Source organism: Amblyomma mixtum, chromosome 10 (assembly GCF_055824585.1).
Source record: "Amblyomma mixtum isolate Tamu chromosome 10, ASM5582458v1, whole genome shotgun sequence".
NCBI classification, from domain to species: domain Eukaryota; kingdom Metazoa; phylum Arthropoda; class Arachnida; order Ixodida; family Ixodidae; genus Amblyomma; species Amblyomma mixtum.
The window spans coordinates 140,464,571-140,483,026 of NC_143021.1; the positions used below are offsets into that span (position 1 = coordinate 140,464,571).

General features: G+C 46.4%; 1 protein-coding gene across 1 annotated transcript; it reads left to right on the forward strand.

Moving 5' to 3' along the window:
- Positions 1 to 1,575: 1,575 nt before the first annotated feature.
- Positions 1,576 to 11,514, forward strand: LOC149327116 (cytoglobin-1-like). Its single transcript, XM_089564789.1, has 2 exons — positions 1,576 to 2,064; positions 11,134 to 11,514. The coding sequence occupies exons 1-2, from the start codon at positions 1,603 to 1,605 to the stop codon at positions 11,512 to 11,514; spliced, it is 843 nt and encodes a 280-aa protein (XP_089420915.1). The 5' UTR covers positions 1,576 to 1,602.
- Positions 11,515 to 18,456: the final 6,942 nt, after the last annotated feature.

Sequence of the window (18,456 nt, forward strand, 5' to 3'; positions counted from 1 at the left end):
ATTAGTCTTCTTGGTCATTTAAGCAATCAATGAACCTCAGTCCCACTTACTTGGAGCATCACTATACCATCCATTTAATTGGTTTCATGGTTACCAGCCAAAGTACAATTCGCGCTGTTTGAAATTCGCGCACTGTGACGTCACGACCATTTCGACCAATAGAAAAGCGTGACATTTCTGTCGACAACTCCTGCTTACAACGATGAGGCACTAAAGGCGTCCGCCTTAAAATGGTTTGCAGTGTACCTCTTGCAGGAAATCCTTCTTATTGTTCATTCTATGATAACTTGCCAGAGAGCACAAAACCGAACTCCTTGATGCAGTAATTGGCGGTCAACATTTTTAACATACGTTATTCAGAGACTAACGAATTTACTGTATGTAGCATGATTCCTATAGTGCTTTTTGGGTACAAGAACAAAGGCCGTGCACGAAAACTTAAAAGTGAGCCTGTCCGCTGCACATAGAAAGCCGGCGCAGCATGCTCTTTTGGACTCTTCTAGCATTTTGGACTCTTCTAGCGCATTGGCGATTTGCGCTGCGCGCCAAATGTATTATACGTATTTCAAGGGCAGTGAAGAATGTTTTGGTGAAGAAACCTGAAATGATACAAAAATATTTCGAAAATAAAAAGATCATTAAAGGATATTGCCCTAAGGGGTAAATAAAAAATATATCACGCAAACATTTTCAGTACATTTGGATGGCAATCGCCCAGACTAATTTTTTCTTTTTCTTCTGTTCACGTTGTATGTGGATAACATCATAATTCGCAAAACAACGTGTACTTGCTGTTAGTGTAACAAACATTGAGCAGCTTCGTTTCGATATGAACCAAATCCACCTAAAGAAGAAATGGGAAAAACGCACAAATTTCTTGTTCGCATAAAACTTAGTGGTACCCATGCCGTTGCTTATAATGTGCTGTGCTCTTATGTAAAGACTTGTACAGGACCATGTACTAAAAACTTGGCTTTGTCTTCGGAAATTAAAGTATCTCAATTTCTTTGCATTACAAACAATTGTCATGTAGTTTAAGCTTCTGGTTTGCGGTAACTAAAAAAAGGAAACTACTCATATCTATCTCATATCATTCCTGTGGAAACGTGCTGTCAGGCTGCCTCATGCATGATACAGTGAATACAGAAAGACGGTATACCTGCTCCTATACTGAACAGCAGTGAAGAGTGCCTTCTTCTGGAGGCAGATCAAAAAATCATTTACATTTTTGGTGCGGGCATGAATTCCTAGCCATGCTCTTTATCCAGAAGAAGAAGAAGAAGAAGAAGACGAAGAAGCGTATTTTATTTTGTTCCTGATGTATATAATTTGCTTATTTATTAAATATTTTTAACAATTAATTCATACATATTTTCTAATTTCAAACATTCTACTATTTTACTTAGCCTTTTTTCCCGCACTTATACCTGCTTGGCAATCACCACCGTACCTTGGCAATCCCCCCGCGTGGGTATGCACCATTTTCACATGGAGAAGAAGAAGAAGAAGAAGCCCTAATCGGTGTTCCCAACCACGCTCCTCTTGTCGCGCCGCAAGCTCAGCGGCTTTATATTTTCTTCAAGTAAAGCCTTCGAAGAGTGCATGGGCAACATCCACCGCAAGACTGGCGAGTTGCCGGACGAGCTCACTGGCTTGACGGAAAACGAGGTGCAGCTCGTCCAGCAGACGTGGCGCAAATTCAGCAGAGAGAACCCCGAGTACGGCGTGCTCCTTTTCCTCGCCATGTTCCTCAAGCACCCCGAGTACATTCAACTGTTCAACCCCTTCCGCGGAAAGACAGTCGCGGCGCTCAAGGAAGACCCAACGTTCAGGGCGCACGGGTGCTCCATCGGATACCACATCACCTCCATGGTGGAGAGCTTGCGCGACCCGGCCACCTTCGAGATACTGGTGCGGCGCAACGCGGCGGAACACCTGCGCCGTAAGGGGGTCAGGCCACTCCACTTCGAGGTGATGGGCCAGTGTCTGGTCGATACGCTGCAGTCCACAGATGAACGGCACATGACGCCAGCTGCTGTCGAGGCCTGGGGAAAGTTCCTCACGGTGAGTGATACATTTGTCTCAAGTTGCACCGCGAGCCTGCGCATGCGACACTGCTGTGGGGAACTGGACACTTCTGACGCGAGGACGCCGAGCATAGAGTAGAAAAGCAACACATTAGAACTACAAGTTCCGACCAACAAAACAATACCAGAGGGCAGCCGTACAGTTGGAGGATAGTCTTCTTGAGGCCAGTAGAACTAAACTTGAACGCTGAAGTAATTTTTTGCATTGTTTATTTAATACTGAATGGTTCATAAGCGCAGAAAATGTGGCTACCTTAGGTCCACGCAACACATTTGAACTTCAACTGGCGGTTGCAAAGCCTCATGCTACCGCGCTGTAAAGTGCAGAGACAACTCTGTTCGTCGTGCCTCTCTGTCATGGCGCAGATTCCTAATATCTCTCGAGGTCTTGAAGCCGTTAATGGTTTCAAAAATTTATTTAGGAACGTTCTCCCGGATGCGTTTGCAAAAAAATGCGTGAGAAGGACGAGCATGCGTTAAGATATTTATAAAAATGCCTGATGTTTCATAGTGCATTGAATCAATTTTTCTCTGTGGAGGAGAACCCTCGAGATTTCGACCAGCTGCGAATCACAAAATAAACGGCCGGGGTGCCCCATTCACACCACCCCATATCTGCTTCCTGATCACTCGACGTACCAAGCGCATGTTTTGAGGCGACACCTAGGCCCGGGATAATAATCGCAATATCTTACACTCCATGTCACCGATGTTGTAAGCTGTGGTTTTCTATCAATAATGGCAGATATGGCACATACACATCAAAAAATGTATACAAAACATACCTCCGGGCAACAACAGGCTTCGCAAAGGTAGCCCTAGCATTCCTGGAAAATCTTGAGCCCATGAATACGCACTCTGCATGACTAAGAGCGTGAACTCTGCAGCCTAGCGGTATAACATTCAAGTCGGCACCTTGCAACATCCACGAGGTTATCTGTTTCCGGCGCATAACAAAGACCTAAACACTAAAAACGAACGTACGAGATATATGCCCAGGTGTGGATGAACTAGCTTTTCCTCTAGAGCATTCCTTTTCAGAAATTCACCTTATTCCTTCAATAGCGTATAATTTTTTCCCGCCAAAGATAGTTTGCCTGGACCAATGGAAATATTTCTTAGTTCCTTCAAGGAACTGGTTCGGGGCGCTGAGGAAATGTTTTTCGTGCACACGGGGAGAATTTCAAGATAGCTCTTGTTGTGATGCGTGGTTCACGAGACGCGCGCGTTCATGAGCGCGCGTTCATGCGAAGGAGCAGACAAGTTTCCAGGGGCTAACGCTGCGTTTATTTCCGCATGTTCGTCAGTGCGTGGCTGGCCGATAATAACCCACCCGTAGGTTGCGGCGCAGGCCTTTTATTAGGTTATTGGCGCGCATGCGCATTAGCGACGGCGGCGGCGATAGCCGGACACCACAGCTCTGGCAATTAATTTACAGCCGTTAGGTACTTTTCTGTTAATTGTCGAAATTCTTTTACTTATTAAAGAACATATGAATTGGGACTATTAGTTTTTTGGAGGTTTTCTTGAACCTGCTTCAGTCTGGGAGCATCCTCATTGTTGCCCTGAATAGGCCTACTGCAGGGCAAAGGTCTCTCCAGTTTCTCTCGAATTAACACTGTCCTTTGCCAGCGGCGGCCACCGTACTGCTAAACTTCTTAATTTCATCCGAGCACCTAACTTTCTGCCGCCCCCTGCTACGCTTGCCTTCTCTTGGAATCCCCTCCGTTACCCTTAAGGACCAACCGTTATCGTAACTTCGCATTACGTGCCCTGCCCAAGCCCAAGACCCGATGTGATAGTAAGCAAGACTTTTATCGCAGTGCAAATGATGCATTGCACGGTGGGGTCCACTATTAAGGGGAATATCCTGCAGCGCGGCCGACACTCTCCGCGAAGCCCCCGTCTTTAAACGGCGAGGATCGGCGACACTAGGCGCATGCGCCGTCAGTCTGGACGATGGAGTCAGCCTCGCGTCTTATGCTACGGTGCTCTCCTTGCACTTGGCTTACTGAGGTAGAATATCTGGAATGCAAAGTTTCTACTAAAAATCTCTTGAACTGCCGAGAGGTCGCCGAAGCATAAAAGTCCCCGACATCTAGGCAGCCCGAGGGCAATTAGTTCTTCCTCTTCCCCCTCTCCACTCACTTGATTCCATCATGAATCAATGAAATTGTTCAACAATCTACTTAAAAATAAAAAGCAGATTTTTCTGGCAGCCGTATAAAAAACGAATATTTCGAAATATCCCTTTTAGAAGTTTCGATTCATTTTAGGCAATTTTTCCACAATTCAAAATAGGTTTGGCAGAGGCATCACGTAATAGCATGAGTCAAAATGGCTCATTTATTGCTGTTCATGCGTGCGTATGAAAGCCATTGTATTTATGTAGGGAAGAGGTGTGTGCGTCTTTCATGAAGTACTAAGCATCACACGTGATGCCGGGCCGCAACAAGCATATCATAACTGGTCATGCTGAGCGAGTGTGAAGTCGCATAATATTGTCACCAACCGGGAAGTAGCCTCACCAAATTGGAAGTGTGACAGGAAGTGACGTCACAGGACCGGGATAATTCTGGCAACGCCTCTACGGGTTCGTTCAGCTATCGGGTTAAAATTAACGGACGCCGGAGAATACTCAGGCTTGCTTTTGATAGCACCAGGTACTCGTCCAACGGTCGTCGCAACGGTTCCGGTTCGGTAACGTGTCTTCTGGTTCGACAGCCTAGCTTCCCTGCTTCATTCATGGTTTGTTCACGTCACTTCCGGCTTGGCGGCGACACTTCCTCTTGCTACTCATGGTTCAAAGGCTAACTTCCGGGCGTCTTTTGCCGTTTACTAATGTTCCTTCCAGCTTGATGGGGTCACCTGCATGTGATATCACGCTATGCTATGAGTTATGACATCAAATGCTTGTCGCGGTCACACATCATGTCTCATGCTTAGCATAATTCATCATGCTCATGCACGCACTCGTCGTTACACACGGCAACGGCAGCCATCAAAACAATCACGAGCAAATATGAACGTGATGCCTCATATCACGAGGACGATCATGTCAGTACATGATAATCGACGACCATGATTCACGTGGCATGCGAATGGGATCACATATGCTTTGATTTCTATACAAACACAACGAGCATCGACCGAGTGTCACTGCCATACAAAAACGCTCAAAGCGGGGGAAACGCTTCACCAGGCTCCTTATGCTTTCGCTGAATGATCGCCCGCTGGTTTCCGTGGGTTTAGAATAGAAAGTGGACATAACTAGAAGAGACGTCTCCCGTGCATTACTTTTCCATCGGGAATAATTGTTTCAGCAAAATTGCGAATTAAAGAATTATATATGGAGAAATACTGAACTGTCGTATAGCTGCGAGAAAAATTGCTTCTTATTTTAAGGATACACCCTTCGCATTGAACATTTTCACCTCCGCAAGCCAAGCGCAAGCAGAGCGTCCCAGCAGACAAGGGGAAGCTGGCTCGACCTTCAGCACTGACTGCGTATGCTTTGGCGTCGTCGATTCTGGCCGGTTGTCGACGCTGCGGGATGTTGCCCAGTGTAGCGTACTGTACAGTTCGAGCACGCTTTACAGTAATAAAATGTAGTAGCACATTTCGCACACTTAGGTATATGGAAGAACAAATTCAGGGGGGCTCTTTGTTGACCTAAAGTGCGATCAGGCGAAAGCCTTAAGCGCGGTGTTGCTGCTTGTGTCACTGATGTGTGGTTTAGATGTTAAGCTTCACCTGTAAGAGTGGAACGCGACAGCGTCTTGTTACGTTGCCATGGAGTCCACAGAACACCGTCGCCCGTTGGGCTCAACGCCGTGCTCGTCGGTAAATTGGTTTTTGGGGAAAGGAAATGTATCTGTCTCGCATATCTCGGTGGACACCTGAACCTCGTCGTAAGAGAAGGGAGGAAGATGGGAGTGAACGAAAACACCGTATTTACTAGACGCACCTTTGTTCATTCCAAACCATCGAGCTGGCATGGCGGAGTGGTTAGCATGCTCGTCTCTTACTCCGGAGACCCTGGTTCGATTCCCCAACTCGACCAAATTCCTTCTTGGTTTTATTTATTTATCTGGTCTGACTAGAAAGCTTAATTAGGCTAATTGGTTAATTAAGCAATGAACTAAACTCTGTCCCACTTATTTGGAGCACCAATATACGATCCCTTTAATTGGTTGCATGGTTACTAGCCAAAGTACAATTGGCCCCGTTTGAAATTCGCGCACTGTGACGTCACGACCATTTCGACCAATTGAAAAGCGTGGCATTTCTGTCGACAACTCTTGGTTACAAGGATGAGGCAGTAAAGGCTTCCGCCTTATTAGAATGGGGATATAGATGTCACATGGGGCATGAAGTGGCGTAATTCAGGAAGGTTAGTCCGCGCAGGACGGGGACACTGCTCCCTATTGCCAGAACAACCCGGCGACAACGACCTGTGGCTCAGGTATTCTCCCTTACATCGCAGCGGAAGCGACAGCAGCTTGGAGAATCCGCAACGCCTCGCTAGTGGGCATGTCTGCGCACACACTGCTGTCTCGGCACACACAGCATTCACTTCCCACCCCGGCGCTGAAGACCATCACTGTGGCTATACCTAGATGCTGCAACCACCAGAAGCACAGACTGCCGCCGCCCGCAGCGCGGAGCCACCGAGCGAACAACCGGTGAAGCTGTTTCAGGGAGCCCAGTAGTTCATAAAACGAGCACCCCGAGGTACGCGTGAAAAGGAGCTGGGAGTACACATCCAACCGTCCTTCGCAGGCGCAACTAGCAGGCGCTGCAGGATCCATAATGAACAGCCAACTTGCCCAATCAGCTACCCTCATGAAAAAGGACCGCGGTTATTTGCTGTTCATTCGTGTTTGTAATTTTAAATGGCATGGTCGCCGAAATCATTATAATTATGCTGCATTTGTTGTGCGTGCGTAAGGATTGTTTACAGTGCGCTAATTTTCTCGTGTAGGCCAGCTGGGTGAAGGATCATCAACCAAATATAACTATTTCTGCTTAGTTAGCACCCACTTTTTCAATATTCTTTGGGATCCCTTTTTCTTATTCCATGTGTGGAGAATTCCACGCATTACTGGCCAATTTCTCTTCAGAACGGTGCTTCGCCGCACTGCTCTGAGGTGTACAGCTGTGACATGTCTCAAACCTATTGGTAATACTATCACTACTACTTGTTTTTTAGTTTTTTACTGAATGGCAGAAGTTTGTTTTTTTCTGAATGGCGTGTACTGCATGTAGATTGATGAAGCGATGCGGCGACGTTTTGGTGATTCGTAATTGCTAATTAGCCTTATTCCAGGACAAATTTAACAGAAACTCTTATTTTTCTTTTCAAAACTTCAAGAAAAAAATCATCAAAAGCGACCGATTCACAAAGTAACCTCAAAAAAGCAGCCTCTGATAACCACTTCTTTTGAATACCGTCATCCCTGTCAGGCTAAACAAACAAGGGAGTCGCAGCAACGCGGGCCGCATTCCTCGCTTCCGCGGACCCGCCTGCTCCAGTTTCCAAAAGACACTGGTTTGTGGTCTCAATCAGTAGTAGTTGGGCAAGGCAATAGATTTGTCATTAGTGCATGGATCTAGGCTAGTCGGAAAACCGTTTTTGACGTAAAGCTCGCCGAAAGCCACCTACGAGTCAACAGCACAGACAAGCTCTCATACCTACATCTGTCATCAAAAGGGGGAAAAATATAACGTAAACTCCAGGAAATTCATGCACAGACCAGTGTGTGACGAATTTTACTGATGTGGCTACGTGGCACCAAGGAAAGAGGGCTTTTTTCTTTGGAGTGGAGAAAAAAAAGGCTCTTTTTGAAGGCGTCAGGCACTCGTGACTTCTTTGCTTACTGACGCACAAAATGAAGGTACGCCGACACGATGTTCAGCGTGAGGTCTCGCAAAGAGGTAGATTCGAGGTGGACGGGAGGGGGGGGGGGGGGTAGAATACTTTTGTGACATGAAGATAAATAAATTGAACAAAATGCCTGAAGAAAGCTCATATACTCGCTTACCAGCGAGAGGACGCCTAAATAATATGTGAGCCTTACTGGGAAACGTCTTTGTCGTCAGGTTCTGTAGGAACGCTGGGCAAATTTGGATGCGGCCTGACTGGTTTCAGTCCTCGCCTCCCCTCCCCGCAATACGCTACCGGACCATTACAGCTTTACTGGCCTTCGTCATCGGCGCACGTGCTAGGAGTGAAACATGCAACTTCTGACAGCCTGGTGCGCAGACGGTTCGAAGCGTACTGAGGCTGCTGCATAGTGATGCGTGCCCAATCAGGAGAAGAAACGGAACGGGGAATGCTCGAAACATGGAAAACCGAGGCAAAAGTATACGAAAGTTCGCACATTGGCCACGCTTCTTTGCTTGAAGTGAGCTCGTGTTGTGAGCGTGATGCAGCAGTCGGAGATCAAGCTATGAGGGCACGTTGTGTTCCCGGGTGTTCTTCTCATTCTAGAAAAGGGCAGCGGCTATTTCGCTTTTCTCGAGAAAGTGTGCGGAGAAAAAAAGTGGGAACCACAGGTCAGGTGAGACGGATCTAAACCAACAGAATTCGAAAGTATGCGAGGTAAGGCATGCGAAATGTTTGCATTCTAAAGCAATGTTCGCTTGGAGCGAAGTTATAATGGACAAATTTAACATTTCATCCTGGTAAACTGCTCGCACTTCGCGGTGAACGAGAAGCCGTTTGAATGGCAGTTTTTGGCGAATAAGTAATCCTGTTTGTTTGCAACGAAATGAAATGCAAACCATCCGGTTGAGCAGATTCTAGTGCAACGTCCGTTGTGAGAATGTAAACCGTTCTGAAGGCACCGAATTTCAAGGCAGATTAGGTGCGAAAAAAAAAGATATGTTTTGGCGTAACTAGCTTTTATTTACTTTTTAAACAATCTATGGTTCAGTGTACGACCTGTCACGAAGTGGAGCTGTGGTAATTTTGCCGACGTACGCATGGGTCCGCCTCGAGACGCTGGAATGCAGATCTCTTACAATCGGATATAAATCGGATTGATTACTAAGGCGAGAGCCTTTAATGGCTCATACTCGCAGCCATGACTCTGTCCGCCCGTTACATCTGAAGTGAAAGTGATAACTAGTCATAGTCACAAGTCATTCACCAGCCGTCAACTAATTCATCATCATCATCAGCCTGACTACGCCCACTGCAGCGCAAAGGCCTCTCCCATGTCTCTCCAATTAACCCTGTCCTTCGCTAGCTGCGGCCACCATATTGCCGCAAGTTTCTTAATTTCATCCGCCCACCTAATTTTCTGCTACGCTTGCCTTATCTTGGAATCCACTCCGTTACCCTTAAGGACCAGCTGTTATCTTGCCTTCGCATTAGATGCCCTGCCCAAGCCCACTTCTTCCTCTTGATTTCAACTAGAATATCATTAACGCGCGTTTCTTCTCTCACCCACTCCGCCCGCTTCCGATCTCTTAACGTTAGACCTATCATTTTTCTCATTAACCAGCCATCAGCTAATGAGTCATGACTAGGTAGTCATTAAAAAACCATAGCTAGTTATTTATTACCCAACCATGATTAACTATTCCCTCACCAAACATGACTAGTTAGTCATTAATAAGCCATTACTAGTTAGTCATTGATGAAACATGACTAGTTAGTCATTAACTAATTATTCATGACTGACTGGTTGTTAACCAGTCAGCTAATTAATCATGACTAATTAGTAGTAACCAATCATGACTAGTTAGTCATTGAGTAATCATGAATAGTTAGTCATGACTAATTATCCATGTGCAGCCGATCCAAGTCGCCCCATAGCCGCCTCGTGTGTGCCTACAGCCGTCGTCTAGTTAGCAGCCAAAGTTGCATTGAAAGGATTTCGCCTCGCGCACTTCGCAAATTTGCTGATCTCTGGGCGGCGTGAGCTTCACAGCTGGTTCCGGACGTTATTCTTCGTAATGTGCCTGCCTCAGTGATAGGTAAAAGCAGTTCTTTCTTTAATACGTGTCAGGAAAAGACAAGGGCAGGACTTCTGTGATTAACATACGTCGTCCGGACGTTCGCCACTGGTAGAGCATTTTCGTTGAAGTCCATGAAATTTTGAAATGGTCTTTTTGCTCTACCTGTGATCTCAACGGAAACAAGGCTACTGGGGACAGGTAACGCAATTCACGGTTTGTCTGGTAGGTATAAATAAAAAAAAATTTGGCGGGCTTCGATTTCGCGCCAGTTATAGTTCAATTTTTGTTCTTGAAATGCATAGAAATTACAATGCAGGGTTGCGAGGGACAAGTTGCTCGCAAACAGTGTCACCAGCTGACAGCTCCTCGTCGGTTTCAGTTTGGCAGGAGCAAGAGTGGCGCACCGTAAAGATGACTGGCATGAACTGACACAAAAGCAAATAAGAATGACAAAACAAATCGCAGAGCACGTGAAATATAAACGGAGCGCAGTCATGCGTTTCGAGCTACCCTATTTGGTACATGGGATGAAAACATAAGTACTGATGTCAATGATAGAAATCTTCAATGATAATGCTCGAAAATCATGAAAGGAACGTTCATTATTTGCATTTTTACTTTTTTTCGCTGACCTTTGTTGTCAGTGCCAATTTCGGAAATGATAGCTCTTTAGTGGAAGACATTTGCTGAAGAGTTATCTTGTTTCTTCTTTGGTTCATTGGTGACGCACCTTGTTAACCGCTGGCGACGCGTTGCCCTTTTACATCGCTATGAGACCGGATCGCTCCAATACATTCAACACTCGCGACTTATGAGATGGCTGTTGGTGTTTCAGGTGCCTTATGTGAATAGATCGATGTCACTTTTAAATTTATCTGGAGGCGAAACACAACGAATGTCCGCAAACTGTGGGGTGTGAGTGCTTGTTGAAGAACTCCAGGTGTCATAAGTTGATCTTGAGCGCTCCAGTACTACGTCTAACACAGCAGATGTCAACTTCACGAACTTAACCCTCCCCAGATACCCTACCATTTTGCACCGGCTCACGCATTCTTCTCTTTTGCCGGCTTACGTGCAGTGCATGGTGGCGATCATCAAGGACGTGTACGACAAGGCTGCCGCGGAACGCGCCGAAAAGACCTCGATTGCCTCTGCGGCTGCATCAGAGAGTTACAGCCGCACAACGACTGTGTTGGACGAGGCGATGCTGACGTCATTGACAAAGCCTGCGGCAGACGGCTGCAAGCCTGCGGCTGACTGCCAGAAGCCTGCAAAGAAACCGCCGCGCATTATCCGCAAGCAAAGCGCCGGCCCTTCAGTGGACAGGTCGAGAACCGAGGAGGGAGGTGTGGACGCCGACGCTGTGCTGCTGCAAGACAGGAGCGCAGCCGAGGACAGAAGCGCCAAAAGGAAGACCCCGCGCAAGGAGAAGAGCATCCTCAGGAAACAAAAGCCATGAAAAAAAGGGCACGGGCCTTCAGCCCATCATATGAGTTTGGTTATCGCTACATCGGCGCCCGTAAACTCTCGGCGCTTACTTACGATATGCAATGATCTCGTTTTGCTAACGCTATTAGGCACCAGCGTGTTGTATTACACGTTCCGCCTTGACACCCTAAATGTACAGTTATTTTTTTCTCCCACGGATTTTTTTTTGCAAAAGCACGCGTGCATCGGATGTGTGGAACAAATCATCCCTGGCTGCAGCATTTTGGACGTTTAAATCTATTCTATGGCTTCAATGACAGTTCCCGATATCGTGACGGGATTATAGAACAGAACTGGTCAACCTTTCCTGTACCTGGAAGAATCTCTTGGAAAAATGGGGCTCTCACTACGCGACCGGCTGCGCTAAAAATTCAAAGCAGCTCAGGAGGCACCTTATGAAACCTTATGAAATCCCTTAGAGCTGCTCAGTGCCGCGCTTCGATTATAAGAGGTCAGAGAGGATGTGAGTATAAATTTTGCGGCTACCTGCTTGGGAGCAACAGCGAGTGTAGAGGTACCTCGCAGGCATTGCGTAGTACGACTTCGTGCGACGACCGGCTTCCAGCCGTGAAGCACTGGCTCACGACTACTTAGTACCTGGGCTCGTACAATCGGCATCAAACATTTACTTGGACGCGGGCGTGGAGAAAAAAAATTATATATGTTAGTCATATAAGTCGATCGCTTGGAATGACTGAAGGCGAAATCCTACTTGTTTTCTCTATCCGATGGCAAAGAATTCCAGGTCAGTTGGTCCCGACGCAACGCGACAGTAACCTGTTTTCCAATAACGCGCGAACCGTAAACTTCTGCTGCCGACAGTGAACAGCCAGCTGGTCAAAGTAGCCATAGCAGAGTCGGCTCAACTCAGTGTCTGCACCGCGCATTCAAAACCTGAGAAGTTTGTTATAATAATGGCGCAAAAAAAGGTTTGCGCTTTTACATATCAAGCGGCTGGCCAAGCCTGCTTTGTATCCAATCGCTTTCCTTGCGGCGTATTTCTGGGAAGATTAGCAAACCTCTCCACTTATTACTTAGGGACGAGGTTAGTTTTTCGTAGCTATGGTGGAATGCATTCTTGATGTTTCTTTTATGAAAAATTATTTTTGCCTAAGATTAATGGACATTCAGTAATATAGCGCTAATCTTGCTTTTCCAATAGCATGGCTAAGCACGTGTCCTTCAAACCATCAAAGGTCATTGTGCACGCAGTTGTAGTGTTTGTTTTTCTTTTTTTTTGTATTCTTCGAAAGATAAACCGCCAAGTAAATAAATGCTGACGGTGGCTTCCATTGCCACTGTCCTGTTGTTTGCGACTTTTCGAAAGTTGGTGATTCGCTCTATCCATCACTTCTCACGAAGAAGAGATGTGGAGACTGGGGCCATTAAATATCGTGGGCCAGCAACGTAAACAGGTAAGGCGTAGTTGGGCAGAAACACTCTGATGGGCTTCGTTTCCATCAGGGATTGTGCAGTAAAGTAAGCCTAAGGTGGAAAGTTAATTGACAGCACACAACAAATCCCTCCGATGGGGGTTTGCCGTTGCGACCTCAGCGCACTAGAAAGGATCCAGCTGTTCGATAATAATCCAGTGCGCCTCCTACACTACATTGCTTGCATTTTTTCCACCTCCTTACACTACCTGCTTTCATCCTTTGCCTAGTATCGCGGTTCGCAGGTCCACTGAGTGAGGTAGTCACTCGCCTCTTTTTTACCCGTAACATTTTTGACACTTATTTAGTTAGAATATTTAGGCAGGACAAATCGAATGAGAGACGTCTTGGAAGACTAGCAATTCCTCAGTGGCTGCCTGCTAGAGACATATTTGTGTTTGTATGGCGAGGAAAGGTGCAAAGACGCAGATGTTGGATTTATACGTTTCGATACCAACCGTTCTTTAGAACTCTGTCGTGATTTGCATGGAATAGCATTGGTCAAGCGAGGCACATTTTGGAATTACACGGACACATTTAACTACGAAAGAGAACAACGTTGAAGCGCATTTTACGAACTGAAGACTTTTTTTGGATTTGAACTTCCGTAACCAAATAACAATCCCTTACCACTGCTGCCTTCTAGACCCAACAACGTTGCTGCTACCAAGTACTTCGAAGCGAATGGATGTTTTGTCGCCACATGGACGTAGTCGAAGTCCAAAACTGACTGTGCAGAAATGAGAAAGTTTTTCTCGGAGGCATTTTATTTCTTCACGATCACCAGGATCCAACCTTATGAAAGAAATGATTCGTTTCAAATGAACATAAAATTCTTGGGCAGTATTCAAAATGCTTCAGTTTTAAATCACTGTTACCAAGCTAAATGGGCCTTAAGATTAAAAATATTCTTTGTAAGGTTTCTGGTGCCGTTTAGTGTTAAATAAAGGAACAAAGATATCGAACGCATCTTGCATTTAGCAGTGAAAGCAAAAAGTCGCCAGCATCGTCGAGTGTAACTTTAATTTGCGGGCTGGTACAATGTCCAAGTAGGAGTATACGTGGGCCTTGTTTGTTGCGGTATTAAAAGAGCGTTATTTGACAAAAATCATCGTCAAATTAAGCAAAAAAGACTGGTGGCATACTAAAGTGAGTTTGAATACAAGTGTCGAGAAACCTTTTGCACTTGTTTCTCCTCAGTACAGTTCAACTAGGACTGCTCGTTCCCAGCACTATGGCACCGATCCAGCAACTTTTCCTCAGGATGCTTCGTCCACCGGTGCCAGTCCAGCTGTTGCGGCGACGAGAAGGCCATGCCGCAGTTTTCACAGATGACAAGTGCGCACGCTGGGGCTTCCTCTGCAAAGAATTGAATACAGAAATATATGTTCGTTCGAAAATGATCCGTATGATCGTTACATTTTTTTTATCTCGATGTTTCAATGGCGAATGCACGGGAGCAACTGACAACTCTGCTCAAACATTGGCCATGCGTTCGTCTGATAACAGGGCAGCCGAATGAAGAGGCGGCTTCATTCTTACAATACACTCAGTTCTTACAATACGAGACATGGTCTTTTCATCACCGACGTAATCTCATGACAAGTTTTGGTAAGTGGCAAGATGACCCTGAAAGCGCGGAGCCCTCTGCAAATGCCGCTATTCTCGTATCTTTATCCGCTCTGTTGCGGTACAAAGCGCTGACGCACCAGCTGATTCACATTCTCGAGATATTCACAGAATTATCTGGCTGTGCATCGTGTTAGCGCTCTAGACTTCTCCGCACGAATGTAAATTTTTTTGTGCTACGCACGCCGTTTACGCGAAAGTTTATACAACTGCGCCATGGAATCACACACACGTTCCCGCTACTGCTCAAATTACAGAGTCCACGAAAATAATTAGGACGACTGACGCCCTGTCAGCACAGAGACAGGGCGACACGAGACGTTATTGCAAAGAATGAATACTGGTGACGAGACTAGCGATGAATCCCATCATCGGTGCAGAGGCGAGGTTGATAGATGACAGCCATTCGAGAAGCGCTCGTACTGTCACAGGCCACGTCAGATTGTTCCCCCAGATTCTTATCTTGTTTACTTTTATATTCAGTGTGTCACCGTAACGCCCCGAATACGACACGCCAAACCGAGAAAAGTGCATGATTAAACAAAGACGGGACAGTTGGTGTTTTTGATTCACTGGCTGAAACATGGTTACTAGCGCTAGAAAAAGGCAAGGGACAGCAGAAAGATACGGACGGGAAAAAAGCTAGACATCAGCTAAACAGCAGCAACCATTTTTAAGCCAGCTAGAAGAGTGATACCAGATCTAAGAAATCTGTGCCGACCAGAATCTCATGCTTCACCAGTTTCGCCTGCAAAGCGCTAAGCATTTTTGTATGACAACCGTAATACGAGCAGACATTACACACTCGAACCCAGGGATACTGAGCATTCACAAAATAACAAACCTTAGCCTTGTACGATGACTCATCCTGTGCGAAGTCTGCTGTTCGTCAAAGCATTTTCGCAAAAGCTGTGAGGCTGTCCGGTATTGCGCTCTTATCCTGCGCCTCATTCCCTTATTTAAATGCTGAAATGGCTGAGACAACCCCCCCCATCGGTGTACTCGGGACAAACCAGGGTACCATTTATGGGTGTTTTGCTGCTCCTGCTGCTGTTCATCACTGTCGCTAAGCTCTTTTCTATCTCTGTAACTTACCTGATGCCTGGTCGATAAACACAACAGTATAGTTTTTGCCATCACAACAGATTTTCTTGAGCGTTTTCGAGTGTGAACTTGTAGTAACAACAGAAATTTGTTTACTGATTACAAAACGATACTACAGAACTGCAGACACAGAAACGAACTACAAAAGAAATTCTGCACTGCTGCAGCAAAAAGCAAAACAACAGAAAAATCTTATCACGAAAAAATTCCCAATTATTCTCCTACATTTCTGACAGAGATCTCGTTTTTAGGCTGGGTAACACCTGGCGAAGTTAGCAAGTTGAATAGCAGCGAAGAATATAAAAATCCAGAAGCTCACACCAAGTTCCTTTTTTTTTAATTACTCAAGAAATTATGATGGCGAAATTCTGTGATCAGAACCTTTTCTCTAATTATCCTATGAATGCCGTCACACGATGGAGTTTGTCGAATGCGTTCAGTTCATGGGTTGAAGAAATGTCACCGCCATTTACAATGGCAGCTTGAAACTCTCGATTTTCACCGTCGACGAGCAACAGTCTGCATGCCGAAAAGTAGCTACGGGATGTGCGTGTATTCAAATGGTTATCAAGGTTAGAAAAAAAATTCAGCTTCATAGAAATTATTGTAAGGCTGCCAGTGCTTCAAGTTTGGTTGGTTTGATGAGGGACGCCGTAGTGAAGGGCTCCGGAAATTTCGACCACCTGGGGTTCTTTAACGTGCACTGACATCGCGCAGCACACGGGCCTCTAGAATTTCGCCTTCATCGAAATTCAGCCGCCGCGGTCGGGATCGAACCCGCGTCTTTCGAGCCAGCAGCCGAGCGCCGTAACCACTGAGCCACCACGGCGGGGTAGTGCCTGAAGTTAGTGAATGCACCCAGATATAAAGCTTTTATGTGTTTGTAGAAGGGACGAGCTTGAAATCCCCTTCTGTGTGCACAATTTGGCACTGGACGTTAATGTTTCCTTTATGCCTTAAATGTTTCATCGGACAGTTCCCAGACAGTTTATAGGTGGTTTATCGACAGGCACTGCAATCTTAATTGAGCGAAAAATTGTAATTTCAACGCGCTTCTAGCAATAAGGGCGATATATTAAAACGCCTACTTTCAAAGTATTTTCGAATACCGAAAGATCCTCCAGATGAATGAAATCTCCGTTACAAGGGTATACTTACCTGCTTCGACCGAAGAAGCCACGGAACTTCTATTCTGGGCATCCGTCAAAAAATGTGGGTTCCGTCGGAGTCGACTTGAGAGGTTTAGCTGCGCCAATGGCTCCCACAGGACACGGTCTGCGGCGCGGAAGGCCTCGTCGATGTCGTCGTCAAGCACGCTGCGTAGACTCCAAGGGTCGTAACCCAGTGCCGTGCGCAGAGCGCCCATCACTCGGTGCTAAATGGCGATCCCGAGGAAATGAACAGCCAGCAAAGGATGTCCTGGCCTGAGGACCATGTACACGACACTGTGCTCAAGGGAGGGAATCTCCGGCTCTTCCACCAAGAAACAAACGATAACTGCCCCCTTGCGCACTTTCCAAGCGACCGTTGCACCTTGGTTACCACACTGCAGCGCGGCTAAAATACGCCTGATGAGTCCGGGACACTCCGCCGAAGACGGCGCATCAATGAAGCGGTAGTGCCGCCATGTCTCAAGGCACTGCTGTGGTACAAGGCAGCAGTGCAGCCACGCTGTGCGCCGGAGACAGTAATCGTCGTCCACATCCGACTGAGCAGCCTGACAGATGGCACGGCGGACGTCGGACGGCGGAAGTTCCCGCAGCCGCGGTAGCCACAGCGCGTTCTCGTCGTCGAGACAGCTCAGTTGCGCTGGATTGAAACCTGTCAGTAAAACGTGCAGATTTAAAAGCTGTTTGTGAACCGCTGTAGGGTTCATGGACAAGCGGCGTTGCTGAAATGACATTGCGACGAAGCGTGGAAATGCGCAGCCCTGTTGATGAGGCGTTCACTAGCACCGTTGTTTCTTTTTCAGGCAACTCAACGGGAGGCTTCGGTAGCTTCAGAAGTAATATAGGTCGCAACGCTGCTCCAGAACATCCTATTTTAATGGTAGCGTATTTAGCATTGGCATGTTTCAATGAAAGGCTAGAAAACTTTTGCACTGCACACGATCGTAACGAAATTACGCAGCGGCACTCGATCTTTTTGCAACGTGTGGCTCTCAAGTTTTGGGTCCTTAACAATACCGAAGCACTTATAGCAGAAAAAGCATTTGCTAAGGGGCAAAATACAAGAGAACGAAAACGGACAGTAAAGTTATCAAGCATGACGAACAGGTCTATTCGACTTGTCAAAAGCATATCACATCTGAAAAATGGTTCTTTGCGTGTTGCTGCCATGTGCAAGTTACACTGCCCGAAGAGACGTGCTGTGCCATGAGACATTTTTTTTTCCGCACGAAAATAACTTTCTAGCGTTTACTTCTCGATCGAGGCGATCAGTGGCTGAGAAAGCAACGTGTGCTCAGGACGGGCGCTTCAGGCGCAAGAAGCCATGATTTTAACTGGGCGCCTCATGGCGGCAAAGGTCAGTGCTCACGTCCCCGTTTCTTAGCGCAGTCATTATGGGTAGCTACTTTCGATGAACGGCGCTCGACGGAGAAGTGCACCAAGAATCACACTGCCAGTATTGCATGAGATGGAGAAAATAAAATGAAATAGTCGTATATGGGGCCGGCATGTTGCACAAGTGCTACTTGTAATGCAGCAATGCGAGAGAATTTTGGGGGCAGTCTTTGTGCAAGGAAA

Excerpts from the sequence above, each read along its gene's own strand:
- LOC149327116 (XM_089564789.1), top strand. The coding sequence starts at position 1,603 with ATGGGCAACATCCACCGCAAGACTGGCGAGTTGCCGGACGAGCTCACT. Across the intron at positions 2,065-11,133 it reads CCTGGGGAAAGTTCCTCACG|TGCATGGTGGCGATCATCAA; the intron begins GTGAGTGATACA and ends GCTTACGTGCAG.